This window comes from Neurospora hispaniola (genome assembly GCF_033458365.1).
Source record: "Neurospora hispaniola strain FGSC 10403 chromosome Unknown B0T23scaffold_5, whole genome shotgun sequence".
Taxonomy (NCBI): Eukaryota; Fungi; Ascomycota; class Sordariomycetes; order Sordariales; family Sordariaceae; genus Neurospora; species Neurospora hispaniola.
The window spans coordinates 2,035,076-2,050,528 of record NW_026944410.1 but is presented as its reverse complement, the minus strand read 5'-3'; the positions used below and the strand labels follow the sequence as shown (position 1 = coordinate 2,050,528).

The window sequence follows — 15,453 nt, the reverse complement described above, 5'->3', positions numbered from 1 at the left end:
TTCGGCCCTATCCGTCGTCATTTGCATCGACTGCTACGGACTCGGCGCTTACTGTGACCGCTTTCTTATCACGGTTTATGAAAAGGTGGAAGAAGGTAGTGGGAGGGGGTGTAGAAGAAAGTGAAGGGTTCAAGAGATTGGTGGTGGTGGTGGCAAGGTGGTGAGGTAAGGCGACTGGCTGTTCTGGTGCCCCTGGAATGGAATTAGGATGAAAGGGAAGATTTGGTTAATTTAAAGGAAATGCTAGATTCCACAGATGATTGCGGGCGCAGAAAGGAGAGCGGAGGATGTGGGGAACACTTTGGATACTTGTGTACCTATAGGCAACATGGAAGGGCTTTTGGGTTTGGGTTTCGAAACAAATCGAGACGATACCTCACCTGTTAGGTAACTGGCGAGTTGACGTTTGACGGCGATGGGAATGTAAGTACTCTGTGTGAGAAATTGAGGAATGTCTTGCCAGCTATCTTCAAGCTCAAGGCCTTGTCATTTCAACCAGACAAATGCGATGGGACACTCATGTCGTGACGGCGTACACTCATGTTCCTTTTGTTTTCATTACTATATTCCATGCCATTAAAAGCGTGCTCAGTTACCCCCTTTTTGACCCATTCATTACGCCCGTAAGCCGTTGCAGTAAACATTCTCAGCCATCTTCTCCCTCTGTGATAGGGAACTACGACCTCCACCATGAGCAAACCCCAAGCACAAAGATACAAACGAGAATATCCGCCTTGACCGTGCTGAATATCTGTCCATACCTCATCGCAATCTCCAAATAACCCTTCCACGGCTGCGGCAAGAAACCCACAGCCATACCCAGCATACCACCACCAAAAGCGCCGCCCACGGGACTCTTTCCCAAACCCTTTTCCAGAAAGAAGCGCGTCGTCAGCAGCAGCGCCTCAGCCGTAGCAAACACGTAGAAAAACCGTCTCGCCGAATCCGTATCGAAGCCCACAGCCACCTGGTCCCCCGCGCCCACGTGGTGATGGTTGTTGCCAGTAAGGATGTTCTTGCTGTCCCTGTCGACCTTGCTGCCGCTGAACGAAGTCCACAGCGCAATGTAGAGACCGAGACCGAGCGCCACGGCTGTGTGCAGCAGGCGCCACAGGGAGGAGTACCGGTCGGGAACGGCCATGGCCGGCGGGACTCCTTGCTGACCCATGCCCATTCCAGGAGGCATCATGCCGCCCATACCGGGCATGCCGGGGAACCCTCCTCCTGGAAAAGGTGGCATACCACCGGCACCGGAACCGGGAGCTCCACCTCCGCCAAGCATGTTGAGCATCATTTGCATCATCGGGTCCTCAGCGCCCGGACCGCCCGGACCGCCTGGCCCTGCTCCCAGTAGGCTGGCAAAGGGGTCGCCGCCGGCGGCACCTGGAACCATGGGGGATTCGCGGCCGAGCATCATCTGGCGCAGGCTCTCTTCGGAGAGGTCGTTCGGGTCGAAGGGAGAAGGACCTTGTGTAGGCTGTGGCAGCTTGGGAATTCTTGGGGTGGTGTTTGGTTGGTAGAAGTGTTCAGAGGTGGAGATGTCGACCTCTTCGGGGTCGGCGTGAACTCGGGGTGCGGAGCTGGAGGTCGGGACTGGTGATGTCTTGTCATCGTTGCTGCTGCTGGTGGCTGGCTGCGTAGGAGGAGGGTCTAAAGAGAAGACCAATGTCAGCTTTGGTTTAATGCCATTTACATGATATAATACTATGCTAGGGCACAAGATGGATGGACGGAAAACACTGACCTCTTTCAATACCGCCTCCCAATCCGGTGATCTTATTTAGACGATTTCCGGCATTGGCCCTGATCTTAGCCTCGCGTCGCTCCTTGCGAATGCGAGCCTGCTCGAGGGCGCGCGCCTCTGCCTCGTCTGCGGGGGAAGGTCCCTCTGTCATGGTGCTTGTCCGAGCTGCTCGTTGGTTTGGGTGGGTGTCGTTAGGTACAAGATCGATCCGTCACTTTGTTGTTCCAATATATGTGTTTGTTTCGATATTCGTTTTGCGCGCGCGCGCAGAGGGATTGATCGGTTGAGGGATGGATGATGATTTGTAAAACGAAGAAATGGACAGATTGAACTAGAAGCGACAAAGGTGACTGTGACGTCGTGCCTTCTTCTTCAGTGGACGAACGTGGCTCTTCCGGTTCCCTCTTGCTCCCTGTTGGTCGCTGTTGGTCCAGCTACGTACAGTAGGTAAGGTCCGGGATGCCCGCCATCGGACTACATACTGAGCTGTCGGTCTGCCCCGTCCCCAAAAATCCTTATCTATGTCCCGCCTTATCGGAAGGTCTACGTACTGAGGCGGGAGCTACCCCTGCATTCACTGTTGTTGAGTGTTGACCCCCCCCCCCCCCCCCCCCTGAACCCCTTTTTCTTTGTCACATCGGCGTCGTTCGGATGCAATGCAGGTGTGCAAGTACGTGATGCCAAGGCATTGTTTCTCAATTTGAAGCTCTAATATCTTTCTTTCAAACTACAATACCACTGGGATCATCTTTGTTACTCCTCTGTCGACACTCTTCCATCCATCTACCTCCTTTGAGCAAAACCCTTTGTTTACTAATGAATTGACATCGGTTATAACATCTCGACCGTACCGCTTAAGTGACCACAATCACAAATCCCTTAAGTTCCCCAGCTTGAAGGCCCACATCAGGCTACCAAGTGAGCGGACTCATGCGGCCGTTCTTCAAATGGCTGTTCTGTCTTCCTACCCCTCGACCTCCTGAAACTCAACAGCTCCACGATGACGAGGACCATGAGAATGAAACCAAGAATCATGAAGGGAATAAGGTTGTAGCGCCATCCGCGCATGGATCTCAATTTCTTCTTCAGCATGTCGTGATCGTCGCTGTGGACAAGTGATAGACTGTTGACCTGCGTATACCAGTTCTCCGGGGTCCAAGAGTCCCGTGGGTACGGCTTCGGAGCATTGCCTTCTGCGTAGGCGAGGTCAATACCCTGATCCGAGTGCCTGTTGGTCAGGACATAGGTATATATCAGAGCCGTGAGAGTAAGAAGCCAGCTGAGAATCGTGATAAGGGCCCAGAGATAGTAGAATGGCGATGTTTTTCCGTACTGCCACAAGGTTATTTAGTATACGCACAATGCACAATGATTGTACGAGAATGAACACATACCTTTGCCCTGGACCTATGCTCCAACCACAAAGCTAGGAGGCCACCGAACCCTACAAGGACGACGCCCGTACCTCCTGCTGCATTTGTCGTATGGCCGTGGTCCGTTAAAAGATGTGCAGGTTCTCCGGGAAGGTCAAAGAACGAACCAAGTCGTCGGACCTCAAATGGTTGGCCGCCGCGTCCATGAAGAAATGCCACCATTGACGAGACAAGGGATAATGAGATGGCTGCGTCAACGTAAAGCAAAAACAAAGCCACATAGATGGCTTTCATGAGCCTGCTTGAAGCCATTTTGGCTGAGGGAATAGAAGAGCTTAACAGTGTGAAGAAGGACAGGAACAGTTGGGGTCTTGATATGGCAAAGTGCAATGTGGTTGGGGCCTGTCCAAGTTTCCCCAGATATTGACAACAGCGCTAGCCATCTTATTTAAGAGCGGACCGACTGCGGTCGTGCCGGTTCGTCTTTTCTTTCGTTGGGCGAAAAGCCTTCTCTCACCCGCCTTTGGGGACGCGGATTGGATCCCATTTCCAAATGTGGTGGTTGTCAGCTTGTCCACACGTAAGCACACAAAACTGACACTGCCTCTTCATGATGTGCAGTGAGATTGGCTCGACCGGGTACGTACTTCTCTTTTTTTTTTCTCTCAAGGAGGGATATCACTGCGTATGCCCAGCCAACGCCACGAAAACCCTTCCATATGAGAGATGCCTAGTCTGCATGGAACTGCCACGCGCTGATCCGTGGACGCAAAGCATTAAGCACGAGGCTCGCCTCGCCTCGCAAGGTTGTAACCCATTTTGTGGCTATACACAACAGAGCTTGCCTTGCCAAATATGGGATATTGTGACGTCCTGGATTGACGAATACTATTCTTTGTTGGGAGTTGTTCGAGGCCGGTTACAATCCGGAGACTGAAGAGTCCAGTTCCCACTGGAGGATAGAAATTGACCGTCTCTCACGGCATATGGAGTTGAAGCCAACTGCATCATAGGCGGACAGGAAGAGACCATACTTGTCAGCCCGGTGGAATAGTAGGTAGCGCCACGCTTTGAAATTAAGAGCCAAAATAGGAATTGTACCTCTCGGCCATCGTCATCAAGCATATAAGCAGAGAAATGCTGAACGATACAGCAACAGAGCCACAGTTCGTGAATTGGCAAGCTAACCGGCAACTCAACAGGAGATTTTCCTGTTTTCTTCTTCTTCTTGAACCTGGGACAACGAGGGAAAAAAAAAAAAAATGATGCACTTGCAACCTCTCAACAGAACGGGATAGTCTCATCAAAGAAAGAACATAAAAAGCCCCCAAATGGACAATTTAGACATTGTAATGAGACATGACACCGCGATGCCGACAATGGTTGTTTGATGTTGTTGAAAAGAGGAGGAAGCATTTATCCGCCAAGCCACGAGGGTGAATTCCCCAAACACGACCCCGAGGTTCTCTCATCAACTCCCAACCCTCACCAGCCACCCCGACAGCTCGGTACTTGCTGCTACAAGAATATTTCCAAAAGGCTATGCACTAATCAAATCGTAGTGGGGTGGTCGACGTAGTGCCGCCCCACTGCCTATCGATAAACGAGTTATCGTAGGAATCGTCGCCAGGGCAGCTTCCATTTGGTAGGTAGGTAGCTTTAGTGTACGGGACGAACTCCGAAGCTTCGTTGTGTCAACACATCCCGTCCCGTCCCTCCCCATCGTTCGTCTGAAAATAACCTTCACACGAAACTACACATATCATTTACACACACATAAACACACACAATGCTCTCTAGGATAACACAACGTATGGCCTTAAAGAGGGCGCTGGCGAGGCCTTCCCCTTGCGCCAAGGGCCGCGCTCAAACCCAGAGGAGATCTCTCACATCGGCACCCAGGCCTGGCGATGGTCCGTTGATGGAGAGGCGAGCTGATCGTGAACTTCCTGGTATGTTCTCCCCGTGTCTCTCGCTTCTTCACTTCTCTGTGTTCTGTGTTTCCTGCTGTTTCCGCACCCCAATTGAGTTCCTTACCATGGAAGTTACTGACCCTTTCTTCCCTTCCCAACCACAAAAACAGACGTCCAAACCTCCCGCTTCCGCTGGTCCCGCACCTTCCCTATCTTCTTGGGCATCGTAGCCGCCACCTCGATCGCCATCTTCAACTACCAGAAACTCTCTTCCCCCGTGGTCGAGTCAACCCTCTATGCGCTGCGCACGAACCAGCGCGCGCGCGAGTACCTGGGCGACGAGATCTACTTCAAGGCGCAGATTCCGTGGATCTCGGGCGAGATGAACCAGCTGCACGGCCGCATCGACATCAAGTTCAATGTCAAGGGCACCAAGCGCACGGGCGTGATGCGCTTCGCCAGCTTCCGGCCCACGCCCCGAGGCATGTTCGAGACGACCGAGTGGAGTCTGGAGACGGAGGACGGCAAGGTCATTGACCTGCTGGAGGAGGGCGATCCCTTCAGAGCTATCAACGGCCGTGCAACGGAGCCTGAGCTGGATGATGATGATGCAGAGGATGCGAAGGTTAGGGGTTTCAGGCAGATGCCCAAGTAATTGTTTTGGGGTGCTCTTAAGGAGGGAATAGTTTTGAAAAAGGGAGGATATATATGAGAACCGGGGAAGGTGGTGGTCCCCCTCCCCCCCTCTCAAACAGGATGAGCTGAAGGACAGGATCGTGTTCTGGCTCTCTGATTGAATACCCAAAGGCTGTCAAGGAGGGATATGTAAGATATAGGGAGAGAACATACGAACCTATCACGGGCAAGGGTTGTATGTTCAAGTTGTTATACATTTTCGGTAGCTGTACATTTTAACACCCCACGATGCGTGTGTATCATACAAGAGAGAACTAAAAAAGAGAAACCGGGAAGGCTATACCATACATTCCCTTCCATAAACCTAGTACAAACACATACTACAGACCAGACAGCCCCCCCTCTCTTAAGCCGAAGCCTCTACCGCAGCATTTCCATCCGCCTTCTCTGTCAGCCCATTCTTGATGAGCGAATCTATCAGGCCCTGTCTCCTCGCCTCCTTGAGCTCCAAGTGCAACTTCCTCGCCGCCTGCAACTTCTCCTCCGCATCGGGGAACCGCTCGTTGAGGAGCTGCTTGGTGGCCTCGACAAACTCCTCCGGGGGAGGAGCCTTCTTGACAGCATCCTGAACCTTGACAACCGCACCCTTGTGACCAGCGACCGCGCCCTTGACCACCACGATGCCGAGCTCGTTGTCCACCATCAGAATGGGCAGGTTCTGGACCGTGTGCTGCTGCGCGCCCATGCGACCGGGCATCTTCTTGCCGGGCAACACACGCGAACCGGAGCCCTGCGAACCACCGACGGAACCAATGGTACGGTGGTTCAGCGAGTTACCGTGCGACGCCTCCTGACCGGCGAAGCCGTGACGCTTCATACCACCGGCAAAACCCATACCGCGCGTGATGCCGCGCACGTCCACCACCTGGCCGACGTGGAACCAGTCCGGAAACAGCTGGACGCCGACCGGCAACAGACCGTCCTGGTTGCGCACCTTGAACTCGGCGAGCGTCTGCTTGGGCGGGATGCCCTTGGCCTCGTAATAGCCGAGCTGCGGGGCGCCCACGTTTTCGGCGCGGCGCTCGCCCAGGCCAACCTGGACGGCCCAGTAGCCGTTCTTGGCGCGCGTCTTGTTGGCGACGACTTGGACCCGGTCGAGCTGCAGGACGGTGCAGGGGATGCGGGCGCCGGTGCGGCCCATGAAGACGGTCATGCCCTTCTTGACAGCGAGCACGCCGGTGCGCAGGGGTGTAGTCTTCTCGCGGCGCTTGAGGGCAGCGGCCGGACCCGAGGTGGGCGCCGGAAGACCCTGCGTCACTTGGTTGAATCGTGTGGGCCTGCTGCGCTTCGGGAGCGTGCTCCAGCCGTACTTGACGCCGCGCTTTGTGATCTGAGGGAGGAGGGAGGGAAAGACGGTCGATGGCGAGGAGGCGGAGAAGGTGGGTGTGGTCCGGCCGGCGAGGAGGAGGGAGCTGGCGGCGGTGGTTGTGGTGTGGGTGGCTGACCTCTCGACGAGGGAGAGCTGCCTCCAGCAGCGCGCGGGCAGCCGGGGCGCCATCGTGTATGTGTATAAGTCTGAGGGGAGGGTTGGGTGGTGTTGTGTTGCTTTTGGTGGGGTTGGTCGCAGTCAATTGGACCTGACGGTGTTCGTTGTATCGATGTCGGGGCCCCGGAGCGTCGAGTGGGGGAATGGAAAGGACACCGGCTGTCTTCGAGACGCGAACCGGAGGGGGCGGAGTTGGGAGGTCGTTTCGGCGCGCGGCCGTTGAGGTGGTTTTGGGGCGGGTGCGGGAGTGGTGGTCGCCGGCTCGAAGCACGGAGCAGCAGAAATTTGATAGCCACTCAGAAATTCAGTAACGGGATGCTCCCCCCGATAACGTCGATCGGTTCGGCATCCGGGGATTCACAATTGACAGGGGAGGGGCGGCTATTTACAGGCGGGTATGTATTTGGCGGATTGTCGAGTACAAAGGGACATATCTACAAGAAGGGTTAGGGTTAATTGTTTCTTTCGATTCACTTTATGTACTTCCGCTGGAGTGCGGGCGCATTTTACCGCATTGGATCCCCCAAACTCAACCGCTAAAACATCTTCACTCGAACCACCACCACACAGCCCCAGAGAAGAAATCGCTTTTTTGCATTTTGGTTTTCCTTCTTGCACGAAAGTGCCTTTTTCATTGTCGCCGTTTTGAGATACCCAATATTCCCATCTTTCATTTCTTCTTGAGGCATCAGCAACCATGGTCTTCTATTTCACTTCGACCGTCGTCAGTCCCCCGGCGTTCATTTATGTGGGGAAAGACAAGTTTGAGAGTAGGTGAAGACGATCATCAGCCACAATTGGTATTCTGCATCTCCTTGTGGAATATGCATATATCTTGACACACTCATGGACATTGCATATTCGACTTGGACGTGTATGCCATCTCGTCACTCATCTAACATGCTATTTTATAGACGAGGAGTTGATCAAACACGGCTGGGAGGAGGATGTATGGTAAGTTTCACCCCGGCCAAGCCTAGTTCGGCATTTTCTAACTATTCTTCGTAGGGTATGACTCCCCATGCGGTTCTCGTCATATTATGCTCTGTATCTCATTACTAGGCCCTAGTTCCATGTCGACAAACTTTCCAGTGCTCATATCTACCTCCGTCTCCCAGAGGGTTGGACATGGGAGAACATTCCCGAGGAGCTCCTGACCGACCTTGGTCAGTTGACCAAGGCCAACTCCATCGAGGGTAAGTTCCTGCTTTTGAATTCTACTGTCAGGAAGTCATGGGGGAATTCGTGAGGACTAACTCTGTGCTTTTGTAAAGGTAACAAGAAGGACAACATCACAATCATCTATACCCCATGGGCCAATCTTAAGAAGGACGGCAGCATGGCGGTCGGCCAGGTCAGCTTCAAGGATCAGAAGAAAGTGAAGCGCATTTTGATCGCGCAGCGCGAAAATGCTATCGTCAACCGTTTGAACAAGACCAAGGTTGAGAAGCACCCGGACCTGCGAGAGGAGAAGGAGCAGCATCTCAAAGAGCTGCGCAAGAAGGATCAGGCGGCGGTGCTGGCGCGGAAGAAGGAGGAGGATCGCCTGAAGAAGGAGCGGGCCGAGAAGAAGTGGCAGAAGGATCATGCCTACGATGAGCTCTTTGCTGAGGAGAACATGATGAACTCGAGCAATCAGGATCGGGATGAGACCTGGGAGGATGATTTCATGTAAATTCGCTTGAGAACAAAAGAAGCAAACCTACTTAAGTTTTCCATGCTACATAAGACCTGAAAATCCTTTGATGCCCGAAAGCCATTGTCAGAACCTTCCCAACCTCGATTCCTATCTGGTATGCTGCTGCCTTTAAAGCAGCAGACTAAGAACTAAACCAGGTTTGACCCATCACTAGAGGTAGCTCCTTCATCCACTCTCAAACCCCTTCCTACCCGTCACTCATTCCTCACTCCCCGCAAAAGTTCCTCTCTACCCCTGACGGTTATATCCCACACCTCTTGCGTCCGCCGTCCCTTTCACCTTATGATCCGTCGGCCTAGCCGCCGCCTCGTAGACGATATTCTTCGGCGCCTGTCCCAACGTCATCCACTCTCCCTTGAAACCAATATAACTGATTCTCGTTTCATCCTCCTCTCCTTGCGAAAAATTATCCGGGAAAAACAAGCACAGTCTTTGCACGGCGTTGAACTTGGCTCGCTTGACGGGCAATTCCTGGATTTCCGAAGTTTGAGAGAGCTCGAATTCTTGTGTCGGAGTAGAGTCCTCAGCTTGACCGAAATCGTGGATGTCGGCGTTGGCGAGGAGGCGGAGGGTGCGCGGGGCCGAGGGGGAGGGCGAGGTGCGCAGGAGGACGGAGTGCAGTTTGATTTGGGCTGTGAAACTATTTGGGTGTGTGTGTTAGTGATTGGGTGTGTATGATGGGGTCATTGTATGATGTGTATGTTACAGGAGAGGAATGACATTGAAATTCGTGAAGATGTGAATGACTTGAGTGATCAAGTGAGGTAACGTAGTGTGACATACGGAACGTTGATAATCAGCTGCTCATCAGCATCGCTCACCACCTCGGGCTCCGTCGCCAATCGTTCGGCCCACGTCTTCTTGATAATGGCCTGGCCAGAGCCGTGCACCTGCTCGTTCAGGGTGGTGATCTCGTCAAAGTTGATGTGCTGGTACAGCGAGAACTGCACGGCGGGGGTGATGTCGTCAGAGTGGTCGTGCTCTGCCCCGCCCTCATGATGGTGGTGGTGGTCGTCGTGCTCATCGTGGCAGTGGTGCGACATTGTCCCGAATTGAGTTGTTGGAATACAAGATTTCTGTGCCTCGAGTTGTCAAGGTTTTGATGATTGATTTTGACGACGGAGTGGTTGTTGAAGTCTGGTGAAAGTGAGGGGCCAAGACTGAATGCTTTCGTCGTAAACCTGCGTGATTTGAGTTGACCGTTAGTTCTTCCAGTGGGTGATTGCGACCAACTACATTTCAACGACAACGATCAACAAAAATGCCTGTCGGAGATTGGAAAGCTATATGGAAGATGTTGAATAGCATGCAAACTACTTTGACGAAAATCGTTTACAAGAATTGGCTTATACATTGAACGCCGAATCTTCGAGTGTTTTCCGCACTTTCTCATCCAAACATCCATCGATCAGCAAGCAAACGAACCACCTCCACCATCGGTCACACATCTGATTGTCACACAACATCACGTCAGGATCAAGCACGAAAAAAAATGAGGTTGCCATACAGTCAAATTCATCTATCTGAATCCCATCCGCTTCTTCACCTTTTGCTTCTTCTTCACATGAGAGGGCCTACCTCCATGCGGTCCTGCAACAATTTGTGACATGGGCTGCGATGCAAAAAACTGCGATGATTCCGGCTGAGTGTTCTGCGTGAAAGCAAAACCTCTCGGCTGGCTTGACTGAATGGCAAACGGCAGAGGTTGACTTTCTGCCTTGACAGCTTCAACTCCGCGAATCCTCGCCAGCAACTTCTCTCTCTTCCTGCGCTTTGCCTCGAGCTTGCGCCTTCTCCTAAGACCAGCATCATCTTCCTCGTCATCTTGACCTGGCTTCCATGTGATGACATTGGGGTCTTCACCAAGCTCCCAGTGAGAGGTGACTCGGGTTCTACCGCCAATTCTCTTCGAAACGGGGTTCATGGCCACGTACTGGCGTAGCCTCACGCCCACTACATCTTCACCGTCTGGTTGATCTTGACTCTGGGTCGTATCATAGCCTTGAGACTGTAATTGCGACTGCGAGTGCTGTACGAACTGGGAGTGAACTTGTGAGGAGAACAAGGGAGGAGAGCTGCCAAAAGGCATGGAACTGGCAAATGACTGGCTCTGACTCAATCTGCCATCCCAAGTCTCCGCTGCAGCCCATTCTTCAGGTACTGCCGCTACTCCGGCCTCCGAAAGGAGAGTCTCGGCCGCGAGAAGCTGCAGCTTGGGAATGAGAGCCCCTCGGGACGCCTTTCGATGGTTTAAGGGAAGATGAGAGAACATCGCCATCAACTTCTCAAAGGCGCGGTCTATCTCATCACCCAAGACGTGACGACCATTGGTGGGAACCAGTCTCCCAGGAACATTATCAAGCAACAAGTGCTGATGGGATGACCACCATGAGGCGAGTCCGACGACGTCTTGAACACCTCTTGTTTGTTTCACTAGATTAAGTCTTTGACGCAAAGCGTTAGCAACCTGTCCCGACGGAAAAGGAGGAATGACAAGTGTGTGTGGTGAGTCCTGGATCAGAAATAGAACAATGTATAGGTGTATTTTTGTAATCATTGTTGATCATAAACAGCCTCTCTTTCGAGAAATCATCATATAGGACGGATACTGTGCAAAGTTTGAATTATGTCAACTTACAGAGAGTGTCTAGGCATATAGCCATCGTGTGTCTCACGACTCAGGACGTCAGCGATGCGAGTAATGTCGACTTCATTTTGCGATGGGCGTGCCTCGTTCGACGTTGAGGGAACCACTAGCGTTTTGGCCAATGCCCGCCCGTAGACCACAAGACTCTGAGTATCTGGTTCCCTTTTCAGAGCTCCAGATGAATCTCGGCCAAGTTCCGGGCTTCGAGACTCGCGGACTAAGGAACGGTCGTCAAGCTCGTCTGGTAAGGCAAATGCATTGCGCAGTTGCTCCCGCAGTATTGATTGCTCCGATGCAGAGCCAGAACGGGCTACGCATTCATCAGGAGGTCGCACCCGTACACCAGGCTCGTCAGACCACATGCAAAGCGAGCAGCTCAGGTCCAGATTGTGTCCCAGCGTAACCAGCTGGAAGAACCTGGTTTGCCTCTTCGCGAGAGCACGAGTGAGAGGTGCCGTAAGCTTTGCTTGGCCAACGCGTCGCTCGACCGGAAGCATAGCGACACTGATGGACTTGGATGAAGCTCTGAGGCGAACTGACTCCCGATGGTAGCGAAGAGGCTTCCCTGAGCTGGGGCTGATGAACCAAAAGACAGTAACTTCGCCATTTCGACTAGAACGGATCGACACGAAGCAGGCCAAAGCACCATCGATGAATGTTCCAGGAGACACCTCGAGCCTCAGTGACGGATCTTGGACGTCTCTTCGGTGGGGTGAAAAGACAAGTGGCTCAAGCCGCATTCCAGAACCATCGTCTTTGACAGAAAGCCAGGAAATGGTTGTATTTGTGAGAAGGAAGGCCTGTGATGGATCCAAGTGCGAAGGGGCGAGGTCCAAAAGACGTTCTCCCTTCCTTGCTGCTAGCAAATGAGGTTGGACCTCAGACTTGCGAGTTTCCGTGTCGAAAAGGCAGAGATTAGTGCTGTTTCCGAGGAGAAGCAAGCTAGCCCGAGACAGACGGTGCCTTGGTTTGGCGCGCGTGGAACTTCTTGACCGACTTCCTGGACGGCTTTCATCATCGGACCTGTCCCTTTTCAGAGACAGCCACATGATTCTATGTGGTTCCTGATCATCTGCTGTCCTGCCAGGGAACTTTGGGATGGACCCTAGGCTGATGTTGCCGCACATTCTCAGTACCGGCTTCATCACCTTGGGCCGTGCACCTCGTCGGCCAACAATGTCCCATACGCTCCAATACCCAGCTTGATCAATGATGGCAAGCTGAGGGACCTGATCATCAGAAAGCGGATTAAAGGAGACATCCGAGTGAGAACCGCCCCCGGATCGATCGGATGTGATGGTGAACAAGGGGTTGGCAACAAGTTGCGTCAGGGTTGAGGAAGATGGTTGAGTGGAGGATGAGCATTGCACCGGCAGCTTTCTGAGTTCGGGCTCGCAGACCGTAGTTGAAGTCGGTTTCTGCACAATGAGCCAGCGAATCTGGTCGTACTTCTTGCTGTTATTGACGAACTTGATCAATGAGATGGGAACGCTGTCCTGACACCAGTCTCCTTCGAGATGATGGTTCGGGGCATGAAGACGTATCTTAACGTCCTCATCTCTCCAGCTCCACTCTTCACGGGCGAGACTGATCAAGCGAAGAATGTGCCCCGACTCTCCGCTGGCAGTGGCAAGCACCGTGTGTCCCTTGACTCTATCAGAGTCTCTAACATCAGTGATCTCTCCAGTGGCCAGGAGGGAGACAGTGGTTGGTGTTGCGGGACGGGTGCGCGAGTAAGTGTTGCTGATCTCCTCGATGAGCAGCGTCTCGGTATCAACATCTCCGAGAAAAGCCTCTGGGAGGGTTTTGAGGAGCCAGTTGTTCTGAGACTTGGCAAGTTGGGAAGGACCAAAGCTGCCAAAGTCAGGAAAGGCTGTCTTGGTGGGCGCGGACCACTGATTGAAAGGCGTCACCTGTTGGAATTGAGGAACTAACAGCGGAGTCGGTTAGTCCCAGAATGCCCAGAGTGAGGCGCAGGTGAGGAGCAGCTTACTCTCATCTCTAGCACGATCTTTGCGAAGTTGACCAGTGCCTTGGTTGATTTGAGCGGGGATGTAGGTCAACCGCCCGACGATACCACCAGCATGAGCGCGAGGGCGACTCAAAGCATGCGAGCGGCCGACAGGGCGGATGGGACCATGTCGGTCAGCCATTCGGAGCTCTCGGAGTGAGGGTAGCTCGCGATGACAAAGTGCTCGGCGGGATCATTTCTCCCCCGATACCGAATGCTCGGTGTTTGCGACTTGGTCAGGCAAACAAAAGAAAAAAAAGATATTAGAGGTAGAAGCTCAAGTGCGCCGGCGCATTGAATCCTGACCGTGGTGGTTGGTGAGGGATGTTGGAAGCAAAGAAATGCTGTGGAAGAAGGGAAGGAAAGAAGAAGTGAGAAAATGCGAAACGTCAAACCAGCTTCTCTTTTTATTTTTTCGGTCTTTTTTTGCAAGAAACGCAGAGAAAATGCACCGGACGGGTCCACCGCGAACTTTTTGGTGGGGCCGATTCATCATTGAACGCTCTGCGGAAAAGGTACTTGGGGGTTGGGGGCGGCCGGGTGTGGGGCCATTTTTCAACCCCTACTCGTTAAGTAGGGGGTTACGAAAATATAGGACAGACTTTTATTATAGGACAAGCCCCATAGTAAACCACTAGTAAAGTGACCCATCCCTATAGTAAATTACTATATTTTACATTAATATAACGTCGTTTGAGGCTTTTAGAAATCTAGTATATTACTTAATTAAGTAGTAAGTAAATAAAAGAATAAATTATAATTATTATTCATTATTTTCTAGTATTAGCGCCCCCTTTATTGGGGGTGTTAGTACCTCCTTTATTAGTATTGTGTTAGGAACGTAGGCGAAAGGTAGGCTGAGGTGACTACGGTTGTGGCTATACGTAAGGGACGGTAAATTAGGGGTTAATTTAAAGATGTATTGATAGTTATCGACTATAATAAAATACGCTCCGTTGAACCTCTTTTATACTTATACAAACTCTATTCATCCGCTAACGAGTATTATAAAGCTTCGTATTAATTTAGCGCTTCAGCGCAGTGCCGGATTATTCTTCCTACAAATTCGACCCGATATAAATATTATTATAAATAATCCTACACTTTAATTAACAAAGGGGAATAGTAACTGCTAAAGTGCTTTTATATACAGGTTCTTAACCTTCTAATACAACCCCCCCCCTTATAAATTCTGTCTTTAGAACCTCTATAATAAACGCCGGGTACTATAGTATTATCGGGCATTACTTATTATAGCCGCTAACATTATATTCTAGATTATAGCCGCTCTACTACTAGCGAATTACTTATTAGAATATTAATATTATAATATCTATTCTTATAAATTCTAATACAACCCTAAAGCCGGTATTAAATTTAAAGAGTTAACGTTCTACTTACTAGAATATTAGTATTATAATATCTATTTTTATAAATTCTAATATAGATATAAAATTAATATTAAATTTAAAGTATTAACGTACTACCCGCTAGAATATTAGTATTATAATATTTATTTTTATAAATTCTAATACGAATATAAAACTAATATTAAATTTAAAGCGTTAACGTACCATCCGCTAGAATATCGGTATTATAATATCTATTCTTATAAACTCCAACGCAGATACGAAACCGGTATTAAATTTAAAGCGTTAGTATACCGCCCGTTAAAATATTAGTATTATAATATCTATTCTTATAAATTTTAATGCAGATATAAAACCGGTATTAAATTTAAAGTATTAATATACTGCCTACTAAAATATTAGTATTATAATATCTATTCTTATAAATTCTAATATAAATACGAAACTAATATCCAATTTAAAGCGTTAACGGAGTTTCCAACCGTTACTAAAACTATTATTCCGCAAATATATA

General features: G+C 50.9%; 7 protein-coding genes across 7 annotated transcripts; 2 read left to right on the top strand and 5 right to left on the bottom strand.

Moving 5' to 3' along the window:
* Positions 1-265: 265 nt before the first annotated feature.
* B0T23DRAFT_360185 (uncharacterized protein) lies at positions 266-2,193 on the bottom strand. Its single transcript, XM_062836253.1, has 2 exons — positions 1,745-2,193; positions 266-1,650 (listed from the first exon to the last, which is right to left on the bottom strand). The coding sequence occupies exons 1-2, from the start codon at positions 1,893-1,895 to the stop codon at positions 677-679; spliced, it is 1,125 nt and encodes a 374-aa protein (XP_062691819.1). The 5' UTR covers positions 1,896-2,193; the 3' UTR covers positions 266-676.
* A 457-nt stretch (positions 2,194-2,650) lies between these two features.
* On the bottom strand, positions 2,651-3,429 carry B0T23DRAFT_405454 (uncharacterized protein; the record flags this gene model as incomplete). Its single annotated transcript, XM_062838996.1, has 2 exons — positions 2,651-3,076; positions 3,139-3,429. 2 exons carry the CDS (start codon positions 3,427-3,429, stop codon positions 2,651-2,653), a joined length of 717 nt encoding a protein of 238 aa, XP_062691818.1.
* A 1,289-nt stretch (positions 3,430-4,718) lies between these two features.
* B0T23DRAFT_166031 (cytochrome oxidase complex assembly protein 1-domain-containing protein) lies at positions 4,719-5,879 on the top strand. Its single transcript, XM_062832817.1, has 2 exons — positions 4,719-5,069; positions 5,201-5,879. The coding sequence occupies exons 1-2, from the start codon at positions 4,907-4,909 to the stop codon at positions 5,683-5,685; spliced, it is 648 nt and encodes a 215-aa protein (XP_062691817.1). The 5' UTR covers positions 4,719-4,906; the 3' UTR covers positions 5,686-5,879.
* B0T23DRAFT_166027 (translation protein) lies at positions 5,819-7,555 on the bottom strand. The gene has a single exon (XM_062832816.1). The coding sequence runs from the start codon at positions 7,222-7,224 to the stop codon at positions 6,073-6,075; it is 1,152 nt and encodes a 383-aa protein (XP_062691816.1). The 5' UTR covers positions 7,225-7,555; the 3' UTR covers positions 5,819-6,072.
* Positions 7,556-7,746: 191 nt separating this feature from the next.
* Positions 7,747-8,929, top strand: B0T23DRAFT_382164 (uncharacterized protein). Its single transcript, XM_062837313.1, has 4 exons — positions 7,747-7,982; positions 8,127-8,166; positions 8,281-8,408; positions 8,487-8,929. The coding sequence occupies exons 1-4, from the start codon at positions 7,910-7,912 to the stop codon at positions 8,885-8,887; spliced, it is 642 nt and encodes a 213-aa protein (XP_062691815.1). The 5' UTR covers positions 7,747-7,909; the 3' UTR covers positions 8,888-8,929.
* Positions 8,930-10,267, bottom strand: B0T23DRAFT_340084 (PITH domain-containing protein). Its single transcript, XM_062835871.1, has 2 exons — positions 9,695-10,267; positions 8,930-9,551 (listed from the first exon to the last, which is right to left on the bottom strand). Exons 1-2 carry the CDS (start codon positions 9,952-9,954, stop codon positions 9,140-9,142), a joined length of 672 nt encoding a protein of 223 aa, XP_062691814.1. The 5' UTR covers positions 9,955-10,267; the 3' UTR covers positions 8,930-9,139.
* Positions 10,268-10,404: 137 nt separating this feature from the next.
* On the bottom strand, positions 10,405-14,017 carry B0T23DRAFT_382161 (RNA polymerase I-specific transcription initiation factor RRN6-like protein). The gene is made up of 3 exons (XM_062837312.1): positions 13,552-14,017; positions 11,550-13,488; positions 10,405-11,355 (listed from the first exon to the last, which is right to left on the bottom strand). Exons 1-3 carry the CDS (start codon positions 13,709-13,711, stop codon positions 10,431-10,433), a joined length of 3,024 nt encoding a protein of 1,007 aa, XP_062691813.1. The 5' UTR covers positions 13,712-14,017; the 3' UTR covers positions 10,405-10,430.
* Between the last annotated feature and the right edge of the window lie 1,436 nt (positions 14,018-15,453).